A 24,550-nucleotide genomic window follows, 5' to 3' on the forward strand; every position below is an offset into this window, starting at 1 on the left:
GCATTGGTGCTTACTACATATTTTAATTTAAATTTGACAAGTGTAGATGAGCAGGGGGTCTCTGAAGCAGACCCGCATTGGTTTCAGATCTGGGTTCCCCATGCTTCCCTGCTTTGAAATGTAGGCCATGTTTATTTTTTTTTTAAATACAGGAATGGTTCTTCAGGCCAACGGGGACCACCCGAGGACCCACGGACGCCCACGGGAAACACCTGAGGACCCACAGACACCTGCGGGGGGGAACTGGGGGCCCCAAAGCTAACCAGTCGACCTGGTTTGGGACCATGGACACCCACGGGGACCACCTGGAGGCCCACGGAGCCTAGCGGGGACCACCTGAGGGCCCCCAGACACCTGTGGGAACCCCCGGGCTGTACTGTGGGGGGGCATGGGGACCACCCGAGGAACCCCGCTGCCCTGTGCTATTAATCCTGTGTCTATAAAAATAAACATTGGTTTTATGTGGGGGCATAAGGGGTGGGTCCCCGGACCTGAAATCAATGCGGTTCAGCTCCGGAGACCCCCTGCTACATTACTGTAATGTTTAACATTTAATAAAACCCTGCGATCGCCTGTGAGAGACATGCAGTTAGTGACTGATTCAGCCCGTCTCTTACAGACAGGCAGAGCCCGGTAGTATTAACACAGTAGGACCCCTGCTGTTTAATCCGATGGATCATTAGTCTGCCGCGGCAAATGTTGAATCTCTGAGAAATCTCAAACGAATTTGGTAAATGTTCGAATAACGGCCGTTGCATCTGTAGCTCCCGTTTTTATATAGGCACCACCTCTGCTTTACGCCAATCTTGTGGTACTGAGCCTATGGAAATTGAGTCCTGGAATATTAAAAGTAATATTACTGAATATAACTCCTTAAGAACTCTTGGATGTATGCCATCGGGGCCAGGTGCCTTATTTATTTTAATTTTATCAAGCCGCCTCAGTTATCCAATTGTTCATTAATATAAAGGTTGTGGCTTCCTCCTGTGGCACTACTATTGCAATTGATTCTACCCTGGTAAACACAGAGGCAAATAATTTGTTAAATACCTCTGCTTTTTCCTTATCTCCAATAATTATCCTACCCATCTCATATTGAAAGGGTCCAATATTTTATTTTCTATTTTTTTTAGCTATTAAGGTACTTAAATAACTTTTTACGGTTGATCTTGCTTTCGATTGCAGTCCTTTTTTTCATTATCCATTTTTGCTAATTTAATTGCAAGTTGTTACATTCGTTATAATTCTGATAGGGTGCCTCCATCTCCCTTTTGACTTTTTTTTTTTTGTATCAATCTTTTTTATTTATTGGCATTGACAATTACAGGAATGCGTACATAATTTTCAATAACATAAAACTGTTTAAGTTCGACTGTATTGAGTGCATGCTAGCCAATATTGTTTTTTTTAATAGTTGGGGTTAAGGGAGTGGAGAAGGGGGGACTGGGGGTGGAGGGGGGTAGACAGACAGAGGGGGGAGGGAGGGTTGGAGAGGGAGAAAGGGAGGAGGGGCGGGGTGGGGCGGAAAGTCCCCCTTGGCTCGTCTACTCTCCCGCCTTTGGAATCTGGGTTGTTCCCTTCAATAGGGTTTGCGCTTTAAATTTTTATCTGAAGCCCTGGGGGCCTATCCATGGGTCCCATGTGTTCCAGAACTGTGTCATTTTTTTGTGCAGCATAGCTGTTAGTTTTTCCATAGACATTACCTCGTCCACCCGCCTTATGACTGTGTTTCTTGCAGGGGCTTTGACCTGCTTCCAGGCAGCTGCTATTGAGCACCTGGCTGCAGTCAAGATTGCAGAGACCAGTCTGCTCATGGGTGGGGGCAGGTCGTCAAAGGGTTTACTCAGCACCAGGGACAGTGGATCTAGGGGGAGAGGAATTCCCGTTGTCTCATAGAGCAGCGTCTGGATCTTAACCCAGAACCTCTGGATCTCCGGACATGACCACCAAATATGGGCCATGTCTCCCTTTTGACCACATCCCCTCCAGCACAGGTCTGGGGTGCCAGGGAAGATCTGGCTCAGTCTAGCTGGGGTCAGGTACCATTGGAATAGAATTTTGTAGATATTCTCTTTTGTTACTTTGCAGATTGAGGTTTTTGCTGCCATCTCCCAGATATCCTCCCACTCCTCTTTGTCAATTTGTATGTTTAAGTCCGCAGACCATTTTTGCATATAGTGGTGGGTCGGGGTTTCTGATGCTAACTCTATCCCCCTATATATCTCAGAGATTAGGCCTCTTTGATACCTGCCTTTACTGCATAGTGTTTCGAATCTGGTGGGTGGGGGAAATTTGGAGTTCTGCGAGAGCGAGAGCAGAAAATGTCTAATTTGTAGGTATTTGATTAGTTGGAGGTGTTGAGCTTGGTATTTGTCTCGTACCTCTTTAAATGTTAGAATCTCTCCATTTTTCAGCAAGTCTGCAACCAGCCTTATTCCAAGCCCCTGAAATTGGGCAAATTGCTTTTTGGAGCACCCGGGTGGGAAGTTCGGGTTGCCAAAGATCGGGGTGATTTGTGAGGGGGTGTTTAGCAGGCCATACTTCCCTTTGCTTTTCAACCACGAGTCCCACGTGCATCTCATTGCTCCCAGATCAAACTTCCTTGATCCTCCTTCTTTTCCTCCTTGGGACCACATAAGTAGCTGAAGTGGTAACGGGGCTGCGTAGTGTGTTTCTATCTCGAGCCAGCGTGCCGCTGCCGGGTCGCAATTCCAAACTATGGCTTGCTTTAGCTGGGCTGCGAGGTAGTACCTGACCACATCGGGGACCCCCAGACCTCCTCTTAGTTTGGCTGATAACATGACCGATCTGGGGACCCTCGGTCTCTTGTCATTCCAGATAAATTGGAACATTTGGGCCTGTACATTTTTCATGGCTGTTAGTGGGACGACTACGGGGAGTGTTTGGAAATAGTACAACAGCCGAGGTAGGATGTTCATTTTGAGGGAGACTATTCTCCCGAACCATGATATTTGATGTTTTTTCCACGACTCTAAGTCTTTTTTAATTTGATCAAATAGTGCGGGGTAGTTGTATTGATAGAGGGATCCATGGGAGCTCGAGATTCTTATACCTAGGTATTTGATGTATGTGGTGCTCCACTTGTATTTATAATTGGACTGCAAAAGCTTCCACATTGCGCTTGGTAGGGATATGTTAAGTGCTTCTGACTTGTCTATATTTATTTTATAGTCAGAGACTGTTCCAAATTGGTGGAGTACCTTTTGTAGGTTTGGGAGGGAGATGTGGGGGTCAGCGAGGGTCAGGATCACATCGTCCGCGAATAGGGAAATTTTGTATTCCTTTGTGGAGATCGAAATCCCCTTAATGCCCTTTTCTTGTCTAATTTTGGCTGCCAATGGTTCAATTGTTAGGGCAAATAGGAGTGGGGATAGCGGGCAGCCCTGTCTGGTCCCGTTTCTGATTGTAATTGGGTCTGATAGTCCTCCTGAAATTTTTACATATGCTGTGGGGTTTTGGTAGAGGACTCTAACACCCTCTAGATAGGGACCACTAAAACCAAACTTCAGCATTGTTTGGTCCAAGAAGGACCATCTGATCCTGTCGAACGCTTTTTCCGCGTCGAGGCTCAGGATCATTGCATTGGTTCCTGTGAGATGCACGTGGTCGATGATATCCACTATTTTGTGGGTATTGTCTGAGGCCTGTCTTCCTGACACAAAATCTACTTGATCTGTATTAATGAGTCTGGGGAGAATCGGGTTGAGCCTGTTTGCTAGTATCTTGATGTAAATTTTGAGATCTGAGTTAAGTAGGGATATTGGCCTGTAGTTGCCACAAAGGAGCGGGTCTCGACCCTCCTTGTGGATTATGGCTAAGTTTGCTGCAGTGATGGTAGCTGGGATTGGCTCTCCTTGTAAGAAGGAGGTGTACATGTCGAGCAGGTAAGGGGACAGGGTCAGCATGAATGTCTTATAGTAGGTGTTAGAAAATCCGTCCGGGCCCGGAGTTTTTGCCGGTTTGAGGGAGCTAATGGCTTCGGTTAGTTCTTCTAGGGTAATGTCTTTATTTAGTTTATCTAGTTCGGCCTTTGAAAGGGAGTGGAGGGAGCACTCCTCCAGGTATTTCGAGATTGTCTCTAAGGGGGTCGGATTTTGGCCCAGAGGATGTAGGTTATACAGTTGGGAGTAGTAGTCAGCAAATTCTTGTGCTATTTCTTTTTCATCATATGTGATTTTCCCTGATTTTGTGCGGATTTTGGATATTTGTGACTTTACCCGTATGCCTCTAAGTTTTGCGGCTAAAAGCTTATCAGCTTTGTTTCCTTTATCAAAGAATTTTTGTTTTGTCCATCTTAAGGCTCTTTCTACTTCCTCTAATTGTGTTTGTTTTAGGGCTGCTCGCGTTTGGTTTAATTGCTTTAGTATTTTTTTGGATGCTGTTGTTTTGTGTTGCTGTTCTAGGTGTTTGATTTTATCTGTTAGTTCAGTTTGGAGTTTAGTTTTTTGTCTTTTCTTATAGGCCGATATCGAGATTAATTCTCCTCTAATTGAGGCCTTGTGTGCCTCCCAAAGCATAGCCGGGGCCGAGACCGTACCTGCGTTTATCTGGAAAAAGGAGGAGAGTTTGCGTCTTATATTTGTCTCTGTCTCTGGGCAGTTAATTAGGGAATCGTTCAACTTCCATTTGTAGGGATTGTTTTTGACAAAGGGTAGGGCGAGGGTGAGTTCCACTGGGGCGTGGTCAGACCAGGTAATTGGGCCGATATTGGAGTGCGAGGAAGCCTGGAGTATGTTGTTGGTACCCAGAAAATAGTCTAACCTCGAGTAGGACTGATGAGGGGCGGAGAAGGAGGTGTAATCTCTTTGACCCTGGTGCTGAGCTCTCCACACATCGACCAGGGAGAATTCTTCCATTATTTCCCTGAATTTTTTTGGTTTTTTTTGTGATTGGATCATGTAGGATGTGCCTTGAGTTGCATTGGGTAGGTCTTTTGGAGTTTTAGTTTTATCTTGTGTGTGTGAGGCGACCATGTTAAAGTCTCCTCCTATAATTAGGGAAGAGAGTGCCTGCTGTTCCAGGGAGTCCAGTACTTTTTTGAGGAACTGGGTTTGATTTTCATTGGGGGCGTATATATGTTCACAAATGTTATGGGTGAACCTGCTAGAGTACCCCGGAGCACCAGAAATCTTCCCCCTGGGTCTGATTGAGTGTGAGTTAGGGCGAAGGGGACATTGTTCCTTATTAGGATAGCTACTCCTTTCTTTTTACTCGGGGAGGATGCGTAAAAAGCCTGTGGGAACAGGCTCTTGAATGTGTTTGGGGGAACTGGTGAGTTAAAGTGTGTTTCTTGCAGGAAAATGATGTCCCCTTTTGTTTTTTTTTTAGTTCCTGGAGCGCTAGTTTTCTTTTTTTATTTGAATTTAGTCCCTTTACGTTAAGCGTGATTAATTTTATGTCTGTCATTTTGTGGCGTGCTTGTTTCTCGGAGCTCTGAGCTCCGAGGCCCTCTGTATTCCCACAGTGAGGGCTACTAGTCCTGCGAGCCTTAGGTGAGTTTGTGGGGGGGGGGGGAGGGGGAGGGAGGACACAATAGGAAGGGTGGGGGTCGTTGGGCCTTCAGATGGCCCTAGAAAATAGGCCTCTCCCATGCGGGCGAGAGAGGTACGGGGGTTTATTACCCCTAGAGATCCTTCCAGAACTCAGAACACGGTCGGAGACCGGAAAGAGGGTCCCACACCCTCTGTAGGAAAACTTACTTAAAACCACTTCTAGGGAGACCACTTAGTGTGGTGTCCTATAAACATTTCTAAACATCATCACAAACTTTTAGAGGAAACAAAACCTTTTTTTAAGACCTCTATTTTGTCGGTCAACACTTATATATTCTATATTGTTATGTTGTGGGCATGTAATATTTATCAGCCGCCTTTTGGTTTTTCTGGGCCTGGGGTTCGCCCCGTCTCCTCTAGATGCTATTTTCCACTTCTCCGCTACCGAGGTGCATCGTTCCTCTTCATGACGGGGGGATGGGGGGGGGGGTTGTTTTTTGGGGGGGGAGCTGGGAGGGAAGGGAGGGGGTGGGGGGGCAGGGAGGGGGGAGAGGAGGGAGGGGTGAGGCAGGGGGTAGGGGGGAAGGAGACAGGTGGGGGAAAAAGGGGTGGGCGAGAGGGGGGGGAGGGGGAAGGAACCACTTGTCAAGGGATGGATGCCTATCTGGCTTGTCTTATTTAGGAGCCCATGTGGGCTGGGTAGACATTTTTTTATTAACCCTTTGTCTCTTCTCTTTCTGAGAATTTGTACGAAAAAACACCACATTTGGCATTTATCATGTGACATTTGCATTTTCTTATCATCTGTTACTTATATCCTATTGCTAGGGAGGTCATTTGCTTTTGTCTGCTTATCAACTCTATTTCTTACGTGAACAATTGGTATTTTACATATATCTTTTGCATTTACTAATTGTCTTCTGCTTGTATCTAATTTCTGCATAGTCCATTTGCTAGCATCTGCATTACCTCATTGTTTTTGTTATGATCATTTGGTTTGTACCATACCACATTTGCAATTTGGTTTTGATTGTTGCTTAAGACTGGACAATAAAAACAAAAAAGGGGGGGATATGGGGGAGGGTGTTGATTGAGAGGGGGGGGGGACGGGAGTGAGGCTGGGCAGGTAGCGGGGGGGATAGGGGAGAGGAGAGCGGGGGGGAGGAAGGGGAGCGGAGGGGGGAAGGGGAGAGCGGGGGGAAGGGGAGCAGGGGGGGGTAGGTAAGGGAGTGGTATAGGGGTTGCAGGTACATCCAAGATAATCAGTATATTCATTGCTCTTTCTAAATTGGCTAACTTTCCCCTGCTAGGTAGCTTTAAAGAGCATATTGACAAAAGTCCGGGGGGGAATGGGAGAAGGGTTCATACGACCTGGGCTCCTCGGGCCGTGAAGTGGCAGGCCTGTCACTGCGTCCCATCGTCCTATGAAGGGGGACAGGGGGCCCACCCCTTCTGTTCATACAGGGGGCTGCGTCCTCTGTTCGTGCAGGCGTGTCGCAGGTGCGGCGGTTGGCTTCGCTTACTGCACCCGTGGAGGGTGTCAACGGTACCTCAGTTCACTCCGTAGGTCAAGGTGGTGCTTGCCCTCCTCGGGGGGGGGGGGGGGGGCTTGCCGGGCCAATCAGCTCGCTACCTCGGGCAGGACTTCGATCGAGCGCTGACCGGCCTGGACGCGGTCAACCAGGATACCTTCTGGAGCTCCGATGAGGTGAGTAGAGAGAGCTTTTTCCCCCTCGATGGGGTGGGGGGGTATTGGTTCGCCGATGGGGTTTGTTGCGGGATCGTGGGGCAGGATGTGTGGGTGGGGGGGGGGACGGGTGGGTCGCGGAGAGTGGGGATAGAGGGGGGGTATATCAAGGGGGGGAGGGATATGGGAGGGGGCGTGTGGTAGGGGGGTGAGTCAGGGGGTGAGGTGTCTGACCTGCGTTGGTTAAGCGCTGGATAGTGGGATTGGAGGTGCGGGCGAAGCTTCAGGGAGGAGGGGGGGGCAAGTTTGTAGAATAGGTTCCATAGGCGGTTCGGTGGTTGATGGGGTTTTCTTGCTTCGGGTCAATGAAGAGCTGGGGAGACGGCGCTTCTCTCTGTTTTTCTTTGGGCTGCTTTCGTAGTTCGTTGTTCCCTCTGGGGGGACCGCTATCGTGCTTCAGGTGATATGTCCGTTACTCAGGGGCCGCTGGGTTCCTCTAGTTGGCAAGCCGTTCAGAGGTCCGAGGAACCTCTGTCTCCTCGTTGTTTGTGGGAGGCTTGGATGGTACTCTGCGGTCGTGTTGTTGGCTCAGCCCCAGTGCTTTTAGGAACGACGGTGAGTCCCCCGGTCTGGAGATGGTGAAGTGGCGTCCATTCTTCATGACAGTCAGCTTAAAGGGGAAGCCCCAGCGGTAGGTAATGCCTCTTTCTTGCAGAATGTTCGTGAGGGGCTTCATCCCTTTCCTCTTTTCCAACGTGGATTTTTTTTTTTTTTTTCAACATTCTGTTTATTGTGTTTTTCAAAGTGTATAACATACAGTTGTCACATTGTCAAAATAAAAAGCTTTCCATGGGACAAACAACATACATACCGCCATTCATACCAACCTGGGAGAAGGGAGACAGGAGGGTGTGGGGGTAGGAAGGGGGGGTGAGGGGGAGGGGAAGGGGGGGGGCAGAGGAATCCTTTCTGATGTACGATGTTCTCCGCTCCTGGTCCGTAGGTCAGGTGTTACGTCCAACTGATTCGGTGAGGCACCGGGTAGTGAATATAGGGGGTAATGGATCCGTGTTAGCGTCCTCCCGTGGCGGGCATACTGTCTCTCTCGTATATGGCTGATTGCAGCTTCTGCTCGCCATCCAAGGAGAACTCACCTGCCGCTATTAAAGCCAGATGGAGGCATTGCTCACCCCTGGGATGTCTGTCTGTGCCAGCCAAGGCAACCAGACTTTTTGAAACTTTGGGCCAGTGTCGTTGACCAGACTTGTCAATTTTTCCATCTGGCAAACAAACCAAATTCTATTCCGAATTTTATCTAATGATGGAATTGCATTCTGTTTCCACAATGCTGCAGTCTCGCATCTCATAGCCGTAGCAAAGTGTGCGATCAATTTGTTCCCTGATCTAGATACGTCTGTCGTGGGTTTGCCTAGAAGGAACACCCACGGATCTAGTTGAATTTTGAGGCCCAGAAAGAGCCTCTGTAGCCAATCTCTAATTTGGATCCATACGGGTCTAATTCGTGGACAAGACCACAGCATGTGTAACAGGTCCCCCTGTTCCCCGCACTGCCTGGGGCAGAGCGGGGAAGCTCCCGGCGCGAATTTTGCCAATCTAACTGGGGTGAGGTACCACCGCATTAGTACTTTATATGAGTTCTCCTTTAATGTTGTACAGATCGAACTGCTGGCTGCCGCCTTAAAAATTTCAGCCCAGTCATCGTCCTCCAGTGGCTCCGTCAGATCCGTTTCCCATTGAGTCATGAATCTGGGTTTGTGTGAACCGTCACTGTCAGTACCGACCACCACCCTGTACAGAGCAGATATAAGTCCCCGTGTGTCGGTGCCTCGACCACAGAGCTTCTCAAAATTAGTTAACGGCGGTCTAATAGTGTGTTTGGTGTAAAATGCCCTGACCTGGAGGTATCTAAGAAATTCTGTGTTGGAGATGCCAGTTTCTGACTGTAGTAGATCAAACGGTTTAATGGTGTCGCGTCCCTCCAGGTCTTTTAGTTTGTGGAACCCCCTGTTTTGCCAATGTGTGAAGTTTTTGCCAACTAAACCCGGAGCAAAATCTGGATTCCCGTATAATGGGGCCATTAAGGTGTGTTTAGAGGTTAATGAGTGATTAGTTTTGGCCGCTTCCCAGACCGACAGTGAGTTGAGCACGGAGGACAGAGGATCCTTTAGGTCTTTCAGTCTAGCTTTTGGGTACCAAATCAGGTTTTCGATTGCAAGCGGGGCGCAGACCTCCTTCTCTAATGCCACCCAGCGTCTCAGCTCTGGATTCCCATGCCACTGTGTAATTTGGCATAATTGGGCCGCTTTATAGTATGCCAACAAACTCGGCACTGCCAAGCCTCCTGTCTCCCTGGATCGTTGCATAATTGTCATTTTTACCCGTGGTGTTTTATTTTGCCAAATAAATTTTGTGACTGAATTTTGTAGTTCTTTAATCTCTGATCGTACCACTGGTATCGGAAGAGTTTGAAAGAGATATAGTAAACGTGGGAGAAGGTTCATCTTAACACAGTAGATTCTACCAATCCAGGAAATTCCGTAAGTGGACCATATTTTGAGCTCCTTTGTTAAAGCCCGTAGGAGCTGTGGATAATTTGCCTGATAGAGAGTGGAGCTCTGTTTAGTAATATGTACCCCTAGATACTTTATCTTTTTCGGCTGCCATTGAAATTTAAAATTAATTTCTATTAATTTCTCCATGTCTCTCGGCAAATTCAGACTGAGCGCCTCTGATTTAGCCTGATTGATCTTAAAACCCGATATGCTACTAAATTTTTCCAGTAGGGCGAACAGATTGGGTAGCGAGGTGAGTGGCTTTGTCAGTGTCAGAATAATGTCATCTGCGTATAGCGCCACCTTGTGTTCTTGCGACCTAATTTGGATTCCGGAGATGTCCGGGTTGCTACGAATGTGCGCTGCTAGCGGTTCCACGCATAAGGCGAACAACAGGGGCGAAAGTGGGCAGCCCTGTCTGGTTCCGCTTTTGATATTAAACAGCTCCGATGGGAAGCCTTGGTGTACTACCTTAGCTGCCGGGGTTGTGTATAATGCTTTAATTGCCCCTAATATTCTCCCTCTGAACCCAAATGCTCCAAGCGTAGACTCCATGTATGGCCAGTCAATCCTGTCGAAGGCTTTCTCCGCGTCTAAGCTTAGTGCTATGCCACGGAGCCCGTTGGTATTGATGAAATCAATAATATCTATTATCCTTCTGGTATTATCGGCCGCTTGTCTATCCCTAATAAATCCAACCTGGTCTGGGTGAATAAGCCTTGGCAGGATCGCACTCAATCTGTTAGCCAGTAGTTTAGAATAAATTTTGATGTCTGAGTTGATTAATGATATCGGCCTGTAACTTTGGCAATTTGTGGGATCTTTGTCCTTCTTATGTATTAAAGATATCGACGCCTGGAGCATGTGGGCCGCGAAGGGTTCCCCCGACAATACCCCATTGAACATTTTGAGCATGTGCGGCGCTAAAATCCCTACAAATTTTTTATAGTATAAATTGGAAAATCCATCTGGGCCTGGGGCCTTGGAGGGTTTTAGGTTCTTAATAACCCCTACCAACTCCTCTAATGAAAAGTCCCTCTGGATAGCCTCGTGCTCCAATCTGCTCAGCCTAGGGAGATCCGCCTCTCTCAGGAAAGACTGGAGTGTGGCGCTAGTTTTTGTGCTATGTGCAACCTTCTCCCCGTTATATAACTGCTCATAAAAAAGTCTAAACTCTTCCACTATTCGTTTAGGGTTGGAGGACATATCTCCTGTTTTGGTCTTGATTGCCTGGATGTTATAGTTTGGCTGCTTATTGCGGATCCGGTTAGCTAGCATGGTGTCCGGCTTGTTGGCTTTTTCAAAAAATTTCCTCTTTGTCCAACTCATGTCCCTCTCGGCCCGGGAAGTAAGGAGGAGGTTAAGTTCAATCCTTACATCTTTCAACTCCTTTAAGATATCCCCTCCACCTGATCGGCTATGGAGTATGGAGAGCTCATGTAGCCTCTTATATAGTTGGGTCAATTTGGCCTCCCTTAGTTTCTTTCGTCTTGCTGCAAGACTGATCAATGTTCCCCTCAGCGTGGCTTTGTGGGCTTCCCATAACGTTATTTGAGAATCCACTGTACCCATGTTCAGTGAGAAAAACTGTCTGATCTCATCTTTAATTGTCTGCTCAATTTCTGGGATCTTAATCAGGGATTCATTTAGTTTCCAATTTGCTCCGGGACTAATTGGTCTAATTTGTGTGCATCGTAGCTCTATTGATGCATGGTCCGACCATGTAATGTCATGAATTATAGTGTCGGATATTTGGGGGACCATTCTGCCCGAGACAAAGAAGTGGTCGATCCTACTATAACTGTCGTGGGGGTGTGAGTAAAACGAGTAACTACGTTCGCCGGGATGCTGCTCCCTCCAGATGTCAACCAGACAACCTCTCCGTAGTCCTTCCAGCAGTGCTGTGACTCCTGCCTGTCTGTCTCGCTCTTGTCTAGGGGATCTATCAATGCGGGGGTCCAGAACTTTGTTAAAGTCTCCCGCTACTATAACGTTTCCGACTGCCCATCTTTGAAGTTTGAGGAAAAATGCGTCAAAGAACTGCGGGTCACGCTCACATGGGGCGTAAACGCATGCTAGGGTCACCCTGCAATGCTGCAGAAGACCCACTATAATGAGATATCGACCCTCTGGGTCACGCTTTATTCGTTCAACCTCAAACGGGACTCGGTTGTGAAATAGTATAGCGACCCCTTTTTTCTTTTCTTTAGCTGAAGCTAGGTAAAATCGTCTGAAGTTTTTGTCTATGAACCCTGGATTTTTACTTGAACTATAGTGTGTCTCTTGAAGGAAGAGAACATCCGCTTTCCGGCGTTTAAATTCTGCGAAGGCGATTCTACGCTTTTGTGGCGAATTAAAGCCCTTAACATTTTGTGATATAAACGTCAGTGCCATGGGTGTGTGTATATGAAGTCTAGGTCTGTAGCAGAAGGAAATAACCTACCCGGGCCTCGTGTCTGCGGGTACCGCCGGTGACGGCTGAGTTGAATCCATCTTGTCTTTGCCTTTGCTTTTCCTCTGGGGAGGTCTGAAGGTGGGGGGGGGGAGACAACGGGGGGGGAAACAAAAAACACAGAACCACACAACATTCACACATAAAACCAAATTGATCCTAAACGACCTATGGTTTTCTGCCTGGGAATAGCAGTCACGCCTTGGACTCTCCCTCCCTCCTTTCCAGGCTCGTGGGGGGTAGTTCTCCCCACGCCTTCCCAGGTCTTTGACTGAGCCGCGGTGTAGGACCGCAGCCCCGTCAGAAAGGCACATGCCAACAGGCGGGGACAAGGGCCTCCATCTGCCCCCCCGCCGGCGATGCAACAGTATCTGCATAATCAGTAAGCTAACTATAGTGTTAGCCAAAACTTAACCCATACTTAACCATTGAGTAATCCCTTGTTAACGCAGCTGTATAGTTAACTGCCCTATACTGCCTAAAGTGACACTCACTTGCTACCCCCTTGACTGTGTAAAGGTGTCAGCCTAAACTGCAGTTGACCCTGTCTCTCTTTCCAGTTTCAATATCTAACATTCTATTTATATATTTAACCATATATGACATTTTTTAAAACTTTTCGAACAGCTCCCCGAGCCCCCCCCCCCCCCCCTACCGGAGCGCACTCCGCGCACCGGCAAGAATCCGGCAGCCCCCCGCCCCCCCCCTCTTATCTAAAGAGCTGCCGAGCTTAAACCCGGCCATAAGACCTCAGCCAGCCACGTTGTTATGTCCCTGCAGGGGTCTTGTCCCATTCTCCAGCTTCTTCGCGGGGGAGTGCGCGTACCCCCTAAGAGCCTTCTCCGTCGCCTTCCATGGCTGTCCATGGGACTCATCCGCTTCCGCGGCTGTCACTTCCGGGTCGTCCATGGACCGGGCGGGTCCGCCTCCTGACGTCATCGCGGCAGCGTCCTCATATCCGCCCGTGAGCAGCAGAGAGGGAAGGCGTGTCCTGCAGGTGGAGCCGAGCAGAGCTCCCAGACTTCGCGCCAAAACCGCTCCTCCATTGCTCCTTCGCGCTTCTTCATCACCCTGACCCTCGTGTGTTGCTGGTCCACCATCTTGGTGAGTGGAAATGCTTATCTGTTCGGATTTTTAATTTTAATTTTTTTTTTTTTTTCCCCTCTTTTGTCCTGTGGCGGATCCAGCTTTTGTTAAGCTGATCGGGTCATCGGGTGCCCCGCAGGCGGGATGGGGGACGGACGGAGCCGAGCCGAGGGGCAGGGGGGGGGGGAAGGGGAACCGGAGGCGGCAGAGGGAAGCCATTCAACGTGGCCCTCCCCTCCTCACCCCCACCTTCAATGGCCAACAGGGGGGCAGGCCAGGGCCCGGGGCAGGCAACACCCTGCAACTGTGATTATTGTCCTGAACCTCAGACTGGTCTCGACGGACCTGCTTTGTCTCTCCGCTGTCCGCTTGCTGCTCCCACCTTCTTCCACTCAGCGGGACGGGGAGGGTATGTCTCTGGTGCCACTGGCAGCTGCAGCGTGTCCGGGAGCCCCAACCTCTTCAGGAACTCTGGCCCATCAGCTAGATATTTTAGTGCCTGGGTCCGGCCGTTCTGCACTACGACCAGCGCGAAGGGGAAGGCCCACCTGTATCTGATCTCCTTGTCTCGGAGGAGTTTTGTGATGGGTTGGAGGGCCCTCCTTCGCGCCAGTGTGACTGGGGAAATGTCCTGAAAGATGGCCATTTCTATCCCCTCGAATGGCACCAGTGGGGTAGCCCTGGTCAGACGGCAGATTTCCTCCTTAGTGGTGAAATGATGCAGGCGGAGTATGATATCTCTGGGAGGGTTATTGGGCAATGGGCGCCTCGCAGTGCGCGGTGACACCGGTCCATAACTAATTCGGCCTCAGATTTCCCTGGCATTATAGATGTCATCCACCTGTTAATCAGCCGCTCAGGGTCTAGGATTTCCTCCGGTATGCCCCTGACCCGAAGGTTGTTCCGCCTGTCCCGGTTTTCGCTGTCTTCGTGGCGTTCCTCCAGCTCGGCCACCCTCCGTTCCAGCCTAGCAATTTGGGCTCCCATCTCTCCTTGGCACTTGGAGGTCTCCTCCACCCTCTCCTCCAGTGCGCTCGTGCGGTTACCGATGCCCAGTATGTCCTTTCTCAGCTGGTCCACCTCCCCTCGGAAGAAGGTCTTTAAGTCGGAGAGTAACTGTGCAATCTCCTGTTTGAGGGAACCCGTGGGCTCCTCCGTAGTCATCTCTAACTCCGGTGCGGAGTCAGATTCAGATGCCGCCATATTAGCCGTCTCTCTGGGCTTTTTTGCGCCGGTGAAGTAGGTGCGCACATCTACCTTCTGCTTAGGCTTTTTGCGAGTCGCTGCCATCCTTTTGTGTCCAGCGCTGTTAGCTGAGTCAGGGGTGATATTTTATTTTGAGTTTTATTGGGTTTTTATCACTGTATCGTGCTAAATATCGCCGGCGGGAAACGGAGCACCCAGATCAAGCCTCCATCTCCGATCCCGTCGCGCATGCGCCTCCCTCCAACGTGGATTTTGATAAGTCGCTGAAGATTTGGAGGGGGATGTTCTCAATTTGGATATCTCCTGCTCTTCTACTTGCAGCCATGATCCTCTCTTTAGCTGAGTATGCATGGAGCTTTACGATCACGTCCCTGCTTCGCTTTGGATCGGATGGTTTGGGGCCCAGCGCCCTGTGCGCCCTGTCCATTTGGAGATCGTGATCCGACAGGTCTGGGGCTAGTTTCAGGAATAAGGTGCGAAGGTAGTTGTGGAGTACTTCGGCAGAGATCATCTCAGGTATATTTCTTATTCTCAGATTTTGTCTGCGGTCTCTGTCTTCTTGCTCAGCGAGGGCGTCTCTCAGTTCAGCGACTTCTTGGCTTAGTCTTATGACTTCATCCTCTGTGGTGTGCTGTGAACCTATTATCTCGGTGACTTTGCGCTCCAGCACATCAGTGCGCTTTGTTAGCCCGTGTATCTCTGTCCTCAGACCCTCCAGCGCGATGTTCATATCTGACTGGATTTCTTTGCGCAATTCTTTGTGCATTCTGTGGAACAGGGCTTCGAAATAGCTTTTATTCAACCCTAGTTCTTGTATTTCTGATGACCCTAATTCGGGGGCTGCATCTGTTAGGGCCGCGTGGGCTGCTTCTTCGGCGCCATCTTGGGAGTCACCGCACTGTTCTATAGGGCGATGTGTTGGAGTGAAATACTTTGAGACTCCTGGGCCCTGGTTCCCTTTTGGTCGGGCCGGCATCTTCCTCCTTGTTTACTGTGTTGTCCGTTCGTTTTTTATGAATTTTTGCGTGGTTTGGATCGCTCGTTCTAGCGAGTTATTCGTGAGGGTGACGGGAGCTCCTCAGCTAGCCGACCATGCTCCCCGACTTCACCGGCAGTCCCCCCATGTATAGCTTCTTGTGAGTGTTGCAGTTATTCTACAGCAGCACCTTGGTTGATAGCAGGCTGTTTTTTTTTCTTTTCTTTTTTTTGTGTATTTATTTAATTATTTTCTTGGGGAAGCTGTGCCTTTAATGCAGAAGGGTGGTTAATGCATTGCTTTTCAGGTGAGCTTTTACTAAGGATTTTGTTGTAGTAGGGTGTGTTTTTGTACAGTATTTGTTATTGTTTATTGCAGGTAGTTGTAGTGTACAGGACTTGATGGGGGGTGTGAGATAGGGACTGTCATCAGCAGAGATCCTATACTTGTGCTCCGCTGGCTGACTTAAGCTGCCTCCCAGGCCTGCAACAGCTCACTGTTGTTTGCTGTGCAATGGACGTCTGAGACCTGGGGTGGAATAAAGTCCGCGCATCAGCAGCAACCTCAGGGGTAGACCAGCTGGTCCTCCCTCACAGATCCCCTCTGTCGGCCATCTTGTGAGTTCTGTCCCTGAGAGAAGGGGAGCCCGAGCCTCCGCTACTCTATCTCTCCCCCCAGCCGCCCCTCACTGTGCCCCCTATCTCTGGGGCCGGTCCCAGTCTGTCCACTATGTTGCAGCACAAGGCGCAGGGGCGCACACCTCAGCTGCCCCACCGCGGAGCGCCAAACCAAGATGGCCGCCGCTCCCCGCAATGCAGCCTCACCAGTCTTCTCGCCGCCGCTCTAGATCTCTCGGACTCTTCGCTGTCAGACCTCTGTCAGGTAGGCAGGTAGGGTCTTTTCTTACCTCCCCCGCCACCTACTGCAATCGCGGGCTCACGGAGAAAACAGGATCAGGGCTCAGTCTGGCAGCACGCCAAAAGATGGTCACCATGGCTCCCACAGCCTCTCACCCCGATAATTCTCCCCCTCTCTACACCGGGGTCTGCGCCGGGTGGTCCCTCACCTTCCCGTTTCTCCCAGTCCTCACTGCGTTCTTTATTATTGTCCTTACTGTCGGGCGCGGGTGGGCGCCATCTTGGATTTTTGGCCCTGGGAGCTCGTGGATGTAGGCATACAGATTTACCTCTTTTTTACTGGGTTTTTTTTCCCCCTGCCAGGGTATTCTGCAGCCACCAGATCAATTGTTAATAAGGTTGGGGTATTTTCCTTGTCTCTTGGGTGTAATATATTATGTAATTTGTAGTTCTGGGGTCCGGAGCTCAGGAGGTACAGATCCACTCCGTTCAATAGTTGGCCACGCCCCCCCTCCCTTTTGACTTTTAAGAATCTAAATGACTGCCACTTATCCACTTCCTCCCCTATCTGTTTATTTAGCCACATTGGTTTATATTTGTTTCTTTTTATATTTATTACCCACGGATATGCAGTGATAAGTGTGCTTTTCTAACAATGTTTCAAAGCCTGCCCATTTATCTTCTACATTTTTCCCTACAAAAACATCATCCCAATTTATTCCTTGTCCTCAGTTTATTCAACTCTGCTTCTCTAAAGTTTAAAATCTTTGTTGAACCCAAGTAATATGGTTTTTGGTCATTTATTTCAAATGAGATCATGTTGTTACCCAAATGTTCCTGGACTTGAAGATTTGTTATTACTGTACTTCTAATTTGTTTGATATTACCAAATTCAGTATTGTGCCTCCTGCTTGGTTCCTCGAGGATTTGGGTCATGTAATTGTCTTTAAGCACCCCAAAAAACATTTTTATTTTGTTGTAATGCTAATCTCAGTGCCCCAGTCTGTCTGGATAATTAAAATAACCCATTATGCAAACATGACTTACTTTTGATGCCTTCTCCATTTGCAATAGTATTTTGGCTTCCTCTATCTCACAGATATTTGGTGGTTTATAGCAGGGAAGCGCAAACTTTTTTCCCTGCGCCCCCCATCCCCTGCCGGCAGTTCTCTCTCCGCGCCCTCTTACTTCGGCTCCGGCGATGGCACGTTACCTCGCAGTGTCATTTGACGCTGCATTGCCATGGCGACGAGTCTAAGAAGCCGCCGGCACCAAGGTAAGTGAGGTTTACAGAGGCTTTTGATGCTTTCCCGGCACTTAATTTAATTGCCTTCAGGAAGCGTGCGGGGCCTCTAAACCCTGCGCCTCCCTCAGTCAGTCTCACGCTCCCCAGTTTGTGCGCTGCTGGTTTATAGCATATCCCTACAAAAATTATCTTTGTATTTTTACCTCCACTGCTAATTTCTATTCACAAGGTCTCTATATTTTCATTGTTCCCTTCATAAACATCTTCCCTTACAATTAGATCCGGTTTAATATATTAACATACTCCAGCTCCTCTTCTATTTCTTCGATCCTTCCGAAAAAAGCAATAACCCTCTAAATTAACTGCCCAGTCATGAGTTTCATCCCATGTAAGTGCCATCTGATTGGTTTGTGCAGAGTTCACTTCATTGCTATTGGACCTTTTTTAGAAGGCACAATCTGTTTATGGATAAAATGGGTTTCTTCAAATAAATTTGATCCAGTATATTTCTGCAGTCAAAGAGCATCATTTCTATGGGTTAATTAAAATTTTTGATTGTTTATTTATGTGTTGTATAGGGTGACATGGTTCAATGTTAAACCCACATATTTGTTTAGTAAAACATCCCTTTGGGAGAATCTTGCATTACGATAAAATTATGGATAACTGTTTTACTTCCATATCGCCTCCTTCCTCTTCTTAGCGTCAGGAAAAGTTTATTCAGTATTATTGTGATCTACAGAACATCAACACTAATTTCAGAGGATCCCAGGTTACAAGATTTTATAAAGTTTTCAGTTTATCTTTGCTAGTTCTGGAGGGTTACCATGTTTGTTGGATTGGTAGTAGATGGAAGATCTGTAAATTGATCAGGTTTCACAATGTTTTTGGTAATCTTTTCTTGCTGGGTCCTTTTCACACACAGAGTAGCCACTTTCAATCATATATTATTTCTGCTTCAAGCCAGATCATGCGATTGCTCATTCCTATTTTAGTAAAGCTCAGCAGTGAATGTTGAGCAAATTGATCACAGCATATAGTTACATATGTGTAACACTTATATACAATTCAGAATAGCAACATTAGTATACTGTGAACCAACAGGACAGAAGGTCTCCCGGAGTGTGACTGCATAGATCATTATGCTGGGTGGCCCAATGTTCTGGAGATGGCTTGGTCTCCTGAAATGTTGCTGTTGGCAATTTATTTGCTGCTGAGTTAATAGTGGCCCTGGTACCAGACTTTAGGAAAAATATATAAAAGGAAGCAAAAGACGGGTCACGTCTTTTCACAAAAAAAACCCCATATAGTTAAAGGAATGTTACATTCACTGTTATATATTTTTTTTAATTGGCTAGTTCTGCTACAAAGCTCAACTTTTAATACTTCCTCTACGCCTTTTCATCGAAGTGAAATCTGTGCTCTGTAAGGGGCTATTAATACACTATGTTGATGTCATAAAGATCACAGTTGGCATGATTAATGAATTTGTTTTGAACCTTGTGCAGTGAACACGTTTATACAGTATATACTCCCTTCGTTCCACTGTTTCCTACCAGTCCAAACCCTTTCTGAACCTGGAGACACCGGCTCTCCATACCAGAGCCCGCGGTGCCCTAAGTACACCGCATCCCTAAACTGTGTCCCTAATACCGGCCACCCACCCTTAGTCTCTAAGTCAGGGCCAATAGGAGCAAGTAAAGGAGAAGGTAAGTCAACACACTGTCGCTACTCAGTCTGGCTTACCTGCTTGGTCTCCACAGAGACCCTGGAACTGTTGGTCCCAACTGCAGGGGGACGGTGAGATCTTCAGGCGCAACTCCTGATCTCTGACTCCTGGTAATCGCTGCAACATGAGCCAGTTGTGCCATAAACACGCATGTAACCTGCCCCAGGTCATTGCAAGGAGGACCTTTGCATCTAACCCAGGCAATACCCCCAACTCCCTCATGCCACGTCCGGCACCTCAATCAAAAAAGACCCGGGCCGCCTTCATGGACTGCAGTCCACCATCTGGCATAAGCACCTGCATCATCGGTTCGGGGGGGGGGGCAGATCCTCTGGTCTTGCCATAACTGGTTGGATCAGAGTAACAGTGACACCGGAGTCAAGCAAGCCAGCTGCTTGGCAAGCTCCAATGGTCACTTGGCACAACTGTGCCTGCTGGACATCGCTGGGTGGCATCTTGACTGATGCAAACTGATGTCCCTCCATCTCCGCTGCTAGTCCGCTGGGGCCAAGTGCAGATCTCTCCGTGGAAGTTTCTCTCTTGTCTGGTTCGACGGCTGTACTTGGCTCCTCTGTGTGTGCCAGTGTCTCCAGCTCTGTATCGCAGCTGGAGAACGTTGCCCCTGATGGGGTAAACTGGACCTTTCCTGGTCCTGACAGATTGGATTTGACTGACCAATCTGGTGGGACTGAGAGCACCCCCCCCCCTGCTATAACCTCTGCAACTTTGGGTGCACTTCCAATGGCTGCAGACTGTAGAATCCTTTGAGGGGTGCTTTGGCTGCCCTGGCTAGTGTGGCCAAGTCATGGGCAGCCCTCCGTCCCCACAGGGTGAGCAGAGCGGCAATTCCGGGCGTAGAGAGACCGCTAGCCATTGGTGCTACCGCGGGTGCACTCTCTATCACTGGCCCCCCCACCAGTGTCTGTGGTGACCCGCTCCCTCCCCTTGTTCTTTCAAGACCACCAGGGCTGGATTAACCTCCTGCACCCTGGCTGTCTCGGTGGGGTCTGCAACTGCAGATGAGCTGGGGGCTACCCATGCCAGTGCGGGCACTTCCCGGGTAACCCTTCTTCATGAGGCAAAACGTACGGCAAGTCCTGGGGTGCAGAGTCCGTTAGCCACTGGGGCTAGACCTGCTACACTCTCTGGGACTCATTCCCCAACAAAGTCCTTATTGGTGCCCACTCCCTCCCCATGTCTTTGTCTCTACCAGGGCTGGATTAACCTCCTGGTCCCTGGTTTGCTGAGAGACTGTTGCCACTGCAGTTGAGAGTGTCCACTACTTTGATGAAGCTGTAACTGCTTCGTGAAATTCCAAGTCCTCCTCCAGCAAAGTCTTTACCCGACCGTCTGTTGGTAAACGATAGCTTTTACACCGGTTAACAATCCTGGTGCAGGCACTACAGAACTGTATCGTCCACTTGTCCATGTTCGCCCGCAGGCACTAAGCTAAGTGACAGAGAGAACCTGCGCTTTTTCTGCTTTGTGTAACGTGTGTAAGTCACTACTTGTTTTGAGAACCCGCAATCTACGAGCTTTCTTTGTTAGAAGACCCCACAGGATTTTAAAACATAAAGCTCAATGATCCCACACGCTGCCACCAGTAAATAAGCCTGTCACGGAGAACCAGGCTAAATACACACTTTTACCAGGATCATTTCATTGAGCAAAACGAGTGATGAAATAAATTATAATTTTTTCAATTAAATAGGCAAACTCACAATATTACACAAAATACAGAAGAAATACACACTTTGGGACTGGGATACAAAACTAATCTTCCCTAGATGTAGGGACTTCACCTCCCGAAGTTTACCCCCAATAGGCTTGTAACTGCAAAGCTTCTAGGCATGCTGTGCTGAAGCAGGGAACTGGAAACTACTTGGAAATCTTGGACCACTCATTGAATCTGACTAATCTAAGCTGTGTCAGGATTTACAATACCTCTGGGGTTCATTCTCAGAAAACCCGCAGCCCAATCAAAACGCCTGAGCGATCTCCCTAGCAACCAGGTTGAGCCATTCACATTCTTGCCAGTACTTGTACTAGTGTAGCCTGGCACTGGGAGCTTAAGCATAGTAACTGGGCATGTGCAATAAACGCCAGCTTCACCCACTTGTCATGCCACGCCTCCTGCCGGCTCAGTGCCTCAAAGTCTGGGGCAGGTGACAACACGCCAGAATGGCTTATTGAAGTTGCTTCCTTTCCCCTCCTTTCTACCAAATGGTTTAACACTTCCATATCCTTGATTGCCTTTGAAGCTTACAGGGTGGAGTAGCCACTCTGTCTCCCATGTAAATGGATTTTTATCCATACTGGATGACCCCCTCTGAACATTACTTTAATAAAAATATAAACTTGGGGACTTTCATATTTACCCCACAGTTCATTCATAGGTTACAGAATATATACGTATTAATGTAAACCTTTAATAAAATATACATTTCCCTGTGTCTGATGTTTTGTGTAAAACTGTATACGTTTCTCTCTCTGGTGTCAGGGATAGAATAAGATGAATATACTCCCTCGTCCTATTAAATTTATACCTGGCCACACTATTGTATTGTATGTCTTTATTTATATAGCGCTTCACAGTAGTAATACATGTGGTAATCAAATAAATAACAGATAATATAAATAACAGATCATGGGAATAAGTGCTTTAGACATAAACGTAACATTAAGGAAGAGGAGTCCCTGCCCCGAGGAGCTTACAGTCTAATTGGTAGGTAGGGAGAACGTACAGAGACAGTAGGAGGGAGTTCTGGTAAGTGCGTCTGCAGGGGGCCAAGCTTTATGTATCATGTGTTCAGAATATCCACAGTGCTATTCATATGCTTCTTTAAGCAAGTGTATCTTAAGGTGGGTCTTAAAGGTGGATAGAGAGGGTGCTAGTCAGATACTGAGGGGAAGGGCTTCCAGAGGTATGGGGCAGTCAGTGAAAAAGGTTTAAGGCGGGAGAGGGCTTTAGATACAAAGGGGGTAGAAAGTAGACATCCTTGAGAAGAACGCAAGAGTCTGGATGGTGCATAACGAGAAATTAGGGCTGAGATGTAGGGAGGGGCAGAAGAGTGTAAAGCTTTAAAAGTGAGGAGAAGAATGGAGTGTGAGATGCGGGATTTGATCAGAAGCCAGGAGAGGGATTTCATGAGGGGAGATGCTGAGACAGATCTAGGAAAGAGTAGAGTGATTCTGGCAGCAGCATTTAGGATAGATTGTAGGGGAGACTGGTGAGAGGCAGGAAGGCCGGACAGCAGGAGGTTACAGTAATCAAGACGGGAGAGAATGAGGGCCTGAGTTAGCGTTTTTAGCAGTCGAGCAACAGAGGAAAGGGCGTATCTTTGTTATATTGTGGAGGAAAAAGCAACAAGTTTTAGAAATGTTTTGAATGTGAGGGGCGAATGTGAGAGGAGTAGAGTGTTACCCTTAGGCAGCGTGCTTGGGCTACTGGGTAAATGATTGTAGTTCCAACAGTAAGGAGGAAGGAGGTAGTAGGGCCAGGTTTGGGAGGAAGTATGAGGAGCTCTGTTTTAGCCATGTTGAGTTTAAGGCGGCGGAGGGCCATCCAGGATGATATAGCAGAGAGACATTCAGAAACTTTGGTTTGTACAGCAGGTGTAAGGTCGGGTGTTGAAAAGTATATTTGTGTGTCGTCATCAGCATAGAGGTGATATTTAAACCCAAAAGATGTTATTAGGTCACCTAGAGAGAGTGTGTACAGAGAAAAGAGAAGAGGTCCCAGGACAGAGCCCTGGGGTACCCCCACAGAGAGATCAATAGAGGAGGAGGAGGTGTTAGCAGAAGAGACACTGAAAGTACGATGGGAGAGGTAGGATGAGATCCAGGATAGAGCTTTGTTCCGAATACCAAGAGTATGGAGAATATGAAGGAGAAGAGAGTGGTCCACTGTGTCAAATGCTGCAGAGAGGTTGAGTAATATGAGCAGAGTGTAATGACCTCTGTCTTTGGCAACATGGAGGTCGTCAGTTATTTTAGTGAGGTCTGTTTCCGTGGAGTGAGTAGTGCGGAAGCCAGATTGTAGAGGGTCTAGCATTGGGACACTTGCATATATATAATACACACAGTAAAGGCTTCAATGAGGATATAGAGATGGTTTTTACCTAGCATTGGGACACTTGCATATATATACTACACACAGCAAAGGCTTCAATGAGGATATAGAGATGGTTTTTACCTAGCATTGGGACACTATAGAAACTAACTTTAATGTTTTACACACAATACTAACCCCTTATAGCTTTATAACTTAGTTGGGCATCTCCCTGGGCAACCACCATTATAATAGAGACTCCTTGTAGGTTGCAGGGATACATTAACCCCTCATGTCCCATTTACCTGTCCAGTGTGTGCTGAAGCAGGAACCCTGGTGGTGAGCCGCAATAACGTTCCCAGGATTAGAGTTTGACCGGAGCAATGTGCTTTAACATACTCGAGAATCTGACTTGATTTTAGGATAGGTTTTTGGGGTATCCTAGAACTCTGGACCCCCGATACAATTTCTGTAAAGACTTTCTGACAAACCCACCCTGAAACATACCTCCTAGAAATATCTTGGTCCTAGCACCTTGGGGAAGGAACAAACATAAAAAATCTTTATTGTTGCATAATTTGCACACAGTCTCAGTGATGCATATACGACAGTTGGGTCCAAGAGCTGACACTCTAGGACCTCAAAACACGGATCAGGGGTAACCAAGTGGGCTTGACCTTTATTAGTGAGCCTGGTTAACCCCTTCACCGTTACAATGAATGTTTGCTGTGTGTTCCAGCTGGTCTTTGTCTTAATGGTATTAGTAATTATTGACTTCTGCTCAAAGAGGTGGTATGTCACATGGTAAATCTCTACACACTTGGTTTTTATCACGTCAATGGTTTTTCATCTTGGTCTCTCCTGAAATTCCTTTCTGCATTTTTCCCTTTTTGTAGGAAAGTGCTTCCTTGGCAGATAGATTGATACAGGTATAGTTCTTACACATTTTACCCTAAAATAACAACAACCAAAAAACAGTTAATTTTGTATTTTTTTATGGGGTGATGCATGATTTTTTTTTAATTTTTTGCACATGCATCCATATCAAAACCCTACCCCAGTTCTAGTTGTAATTATGGCATTGAATAAAGCAATAAGTATGTCTGCTGTTAATACTAAATAGGTATTCATGACAAACTGCACGTTGCCTTAATCTGGTCTGTTGCTAACCCTT

General features: G+C 47.7%; 2 protein-coding genes across 2 annotated transcripts in view; one reads left to right on the plus strand and one right to left on the minus strand.

Annotated features, from left to right (window-relative positions):
* RPL5 (ribosomal protein L5) overlaps positions 1–24,550 on the minus strand; it is a 293,177-nt gene that overhangs the window by 191,222 nt on the left and 77,405 nt on the right. The gene's annotated exons all lie outside the window — the stretch shown is intronic.
* EVI5 (ecotropic viral integration site 5) overlaps positions 1–24,550 on the plus strand; it is a 203,470-nt gene that overhangs the window by 50,365 nt on the left and 128,555 nt on the right. Inside the window, 1 exon segment of the mRNA XM_075615534.1 lies at positions 24,273–24,305. Coding sequence (XP_075471649.1) covers positions 24,273–24,305 — 33 coding nt within the window.

Source organism: Ascaphus truei, chromosome 10 (genome assembly GCF_040206685.1).
Source record: "Ascaphus truei isolate aAscTru1 chromosome 10, aAscTru1.hap1, whole genome shotgun sequence".
In the NCBI taxonomy this organism is placed as follows: Eukaryota; Metazoa; Chordata; class Amphibia; order Anura; family Ascaphidae; genus Ascaphus; species Ascaphus truei.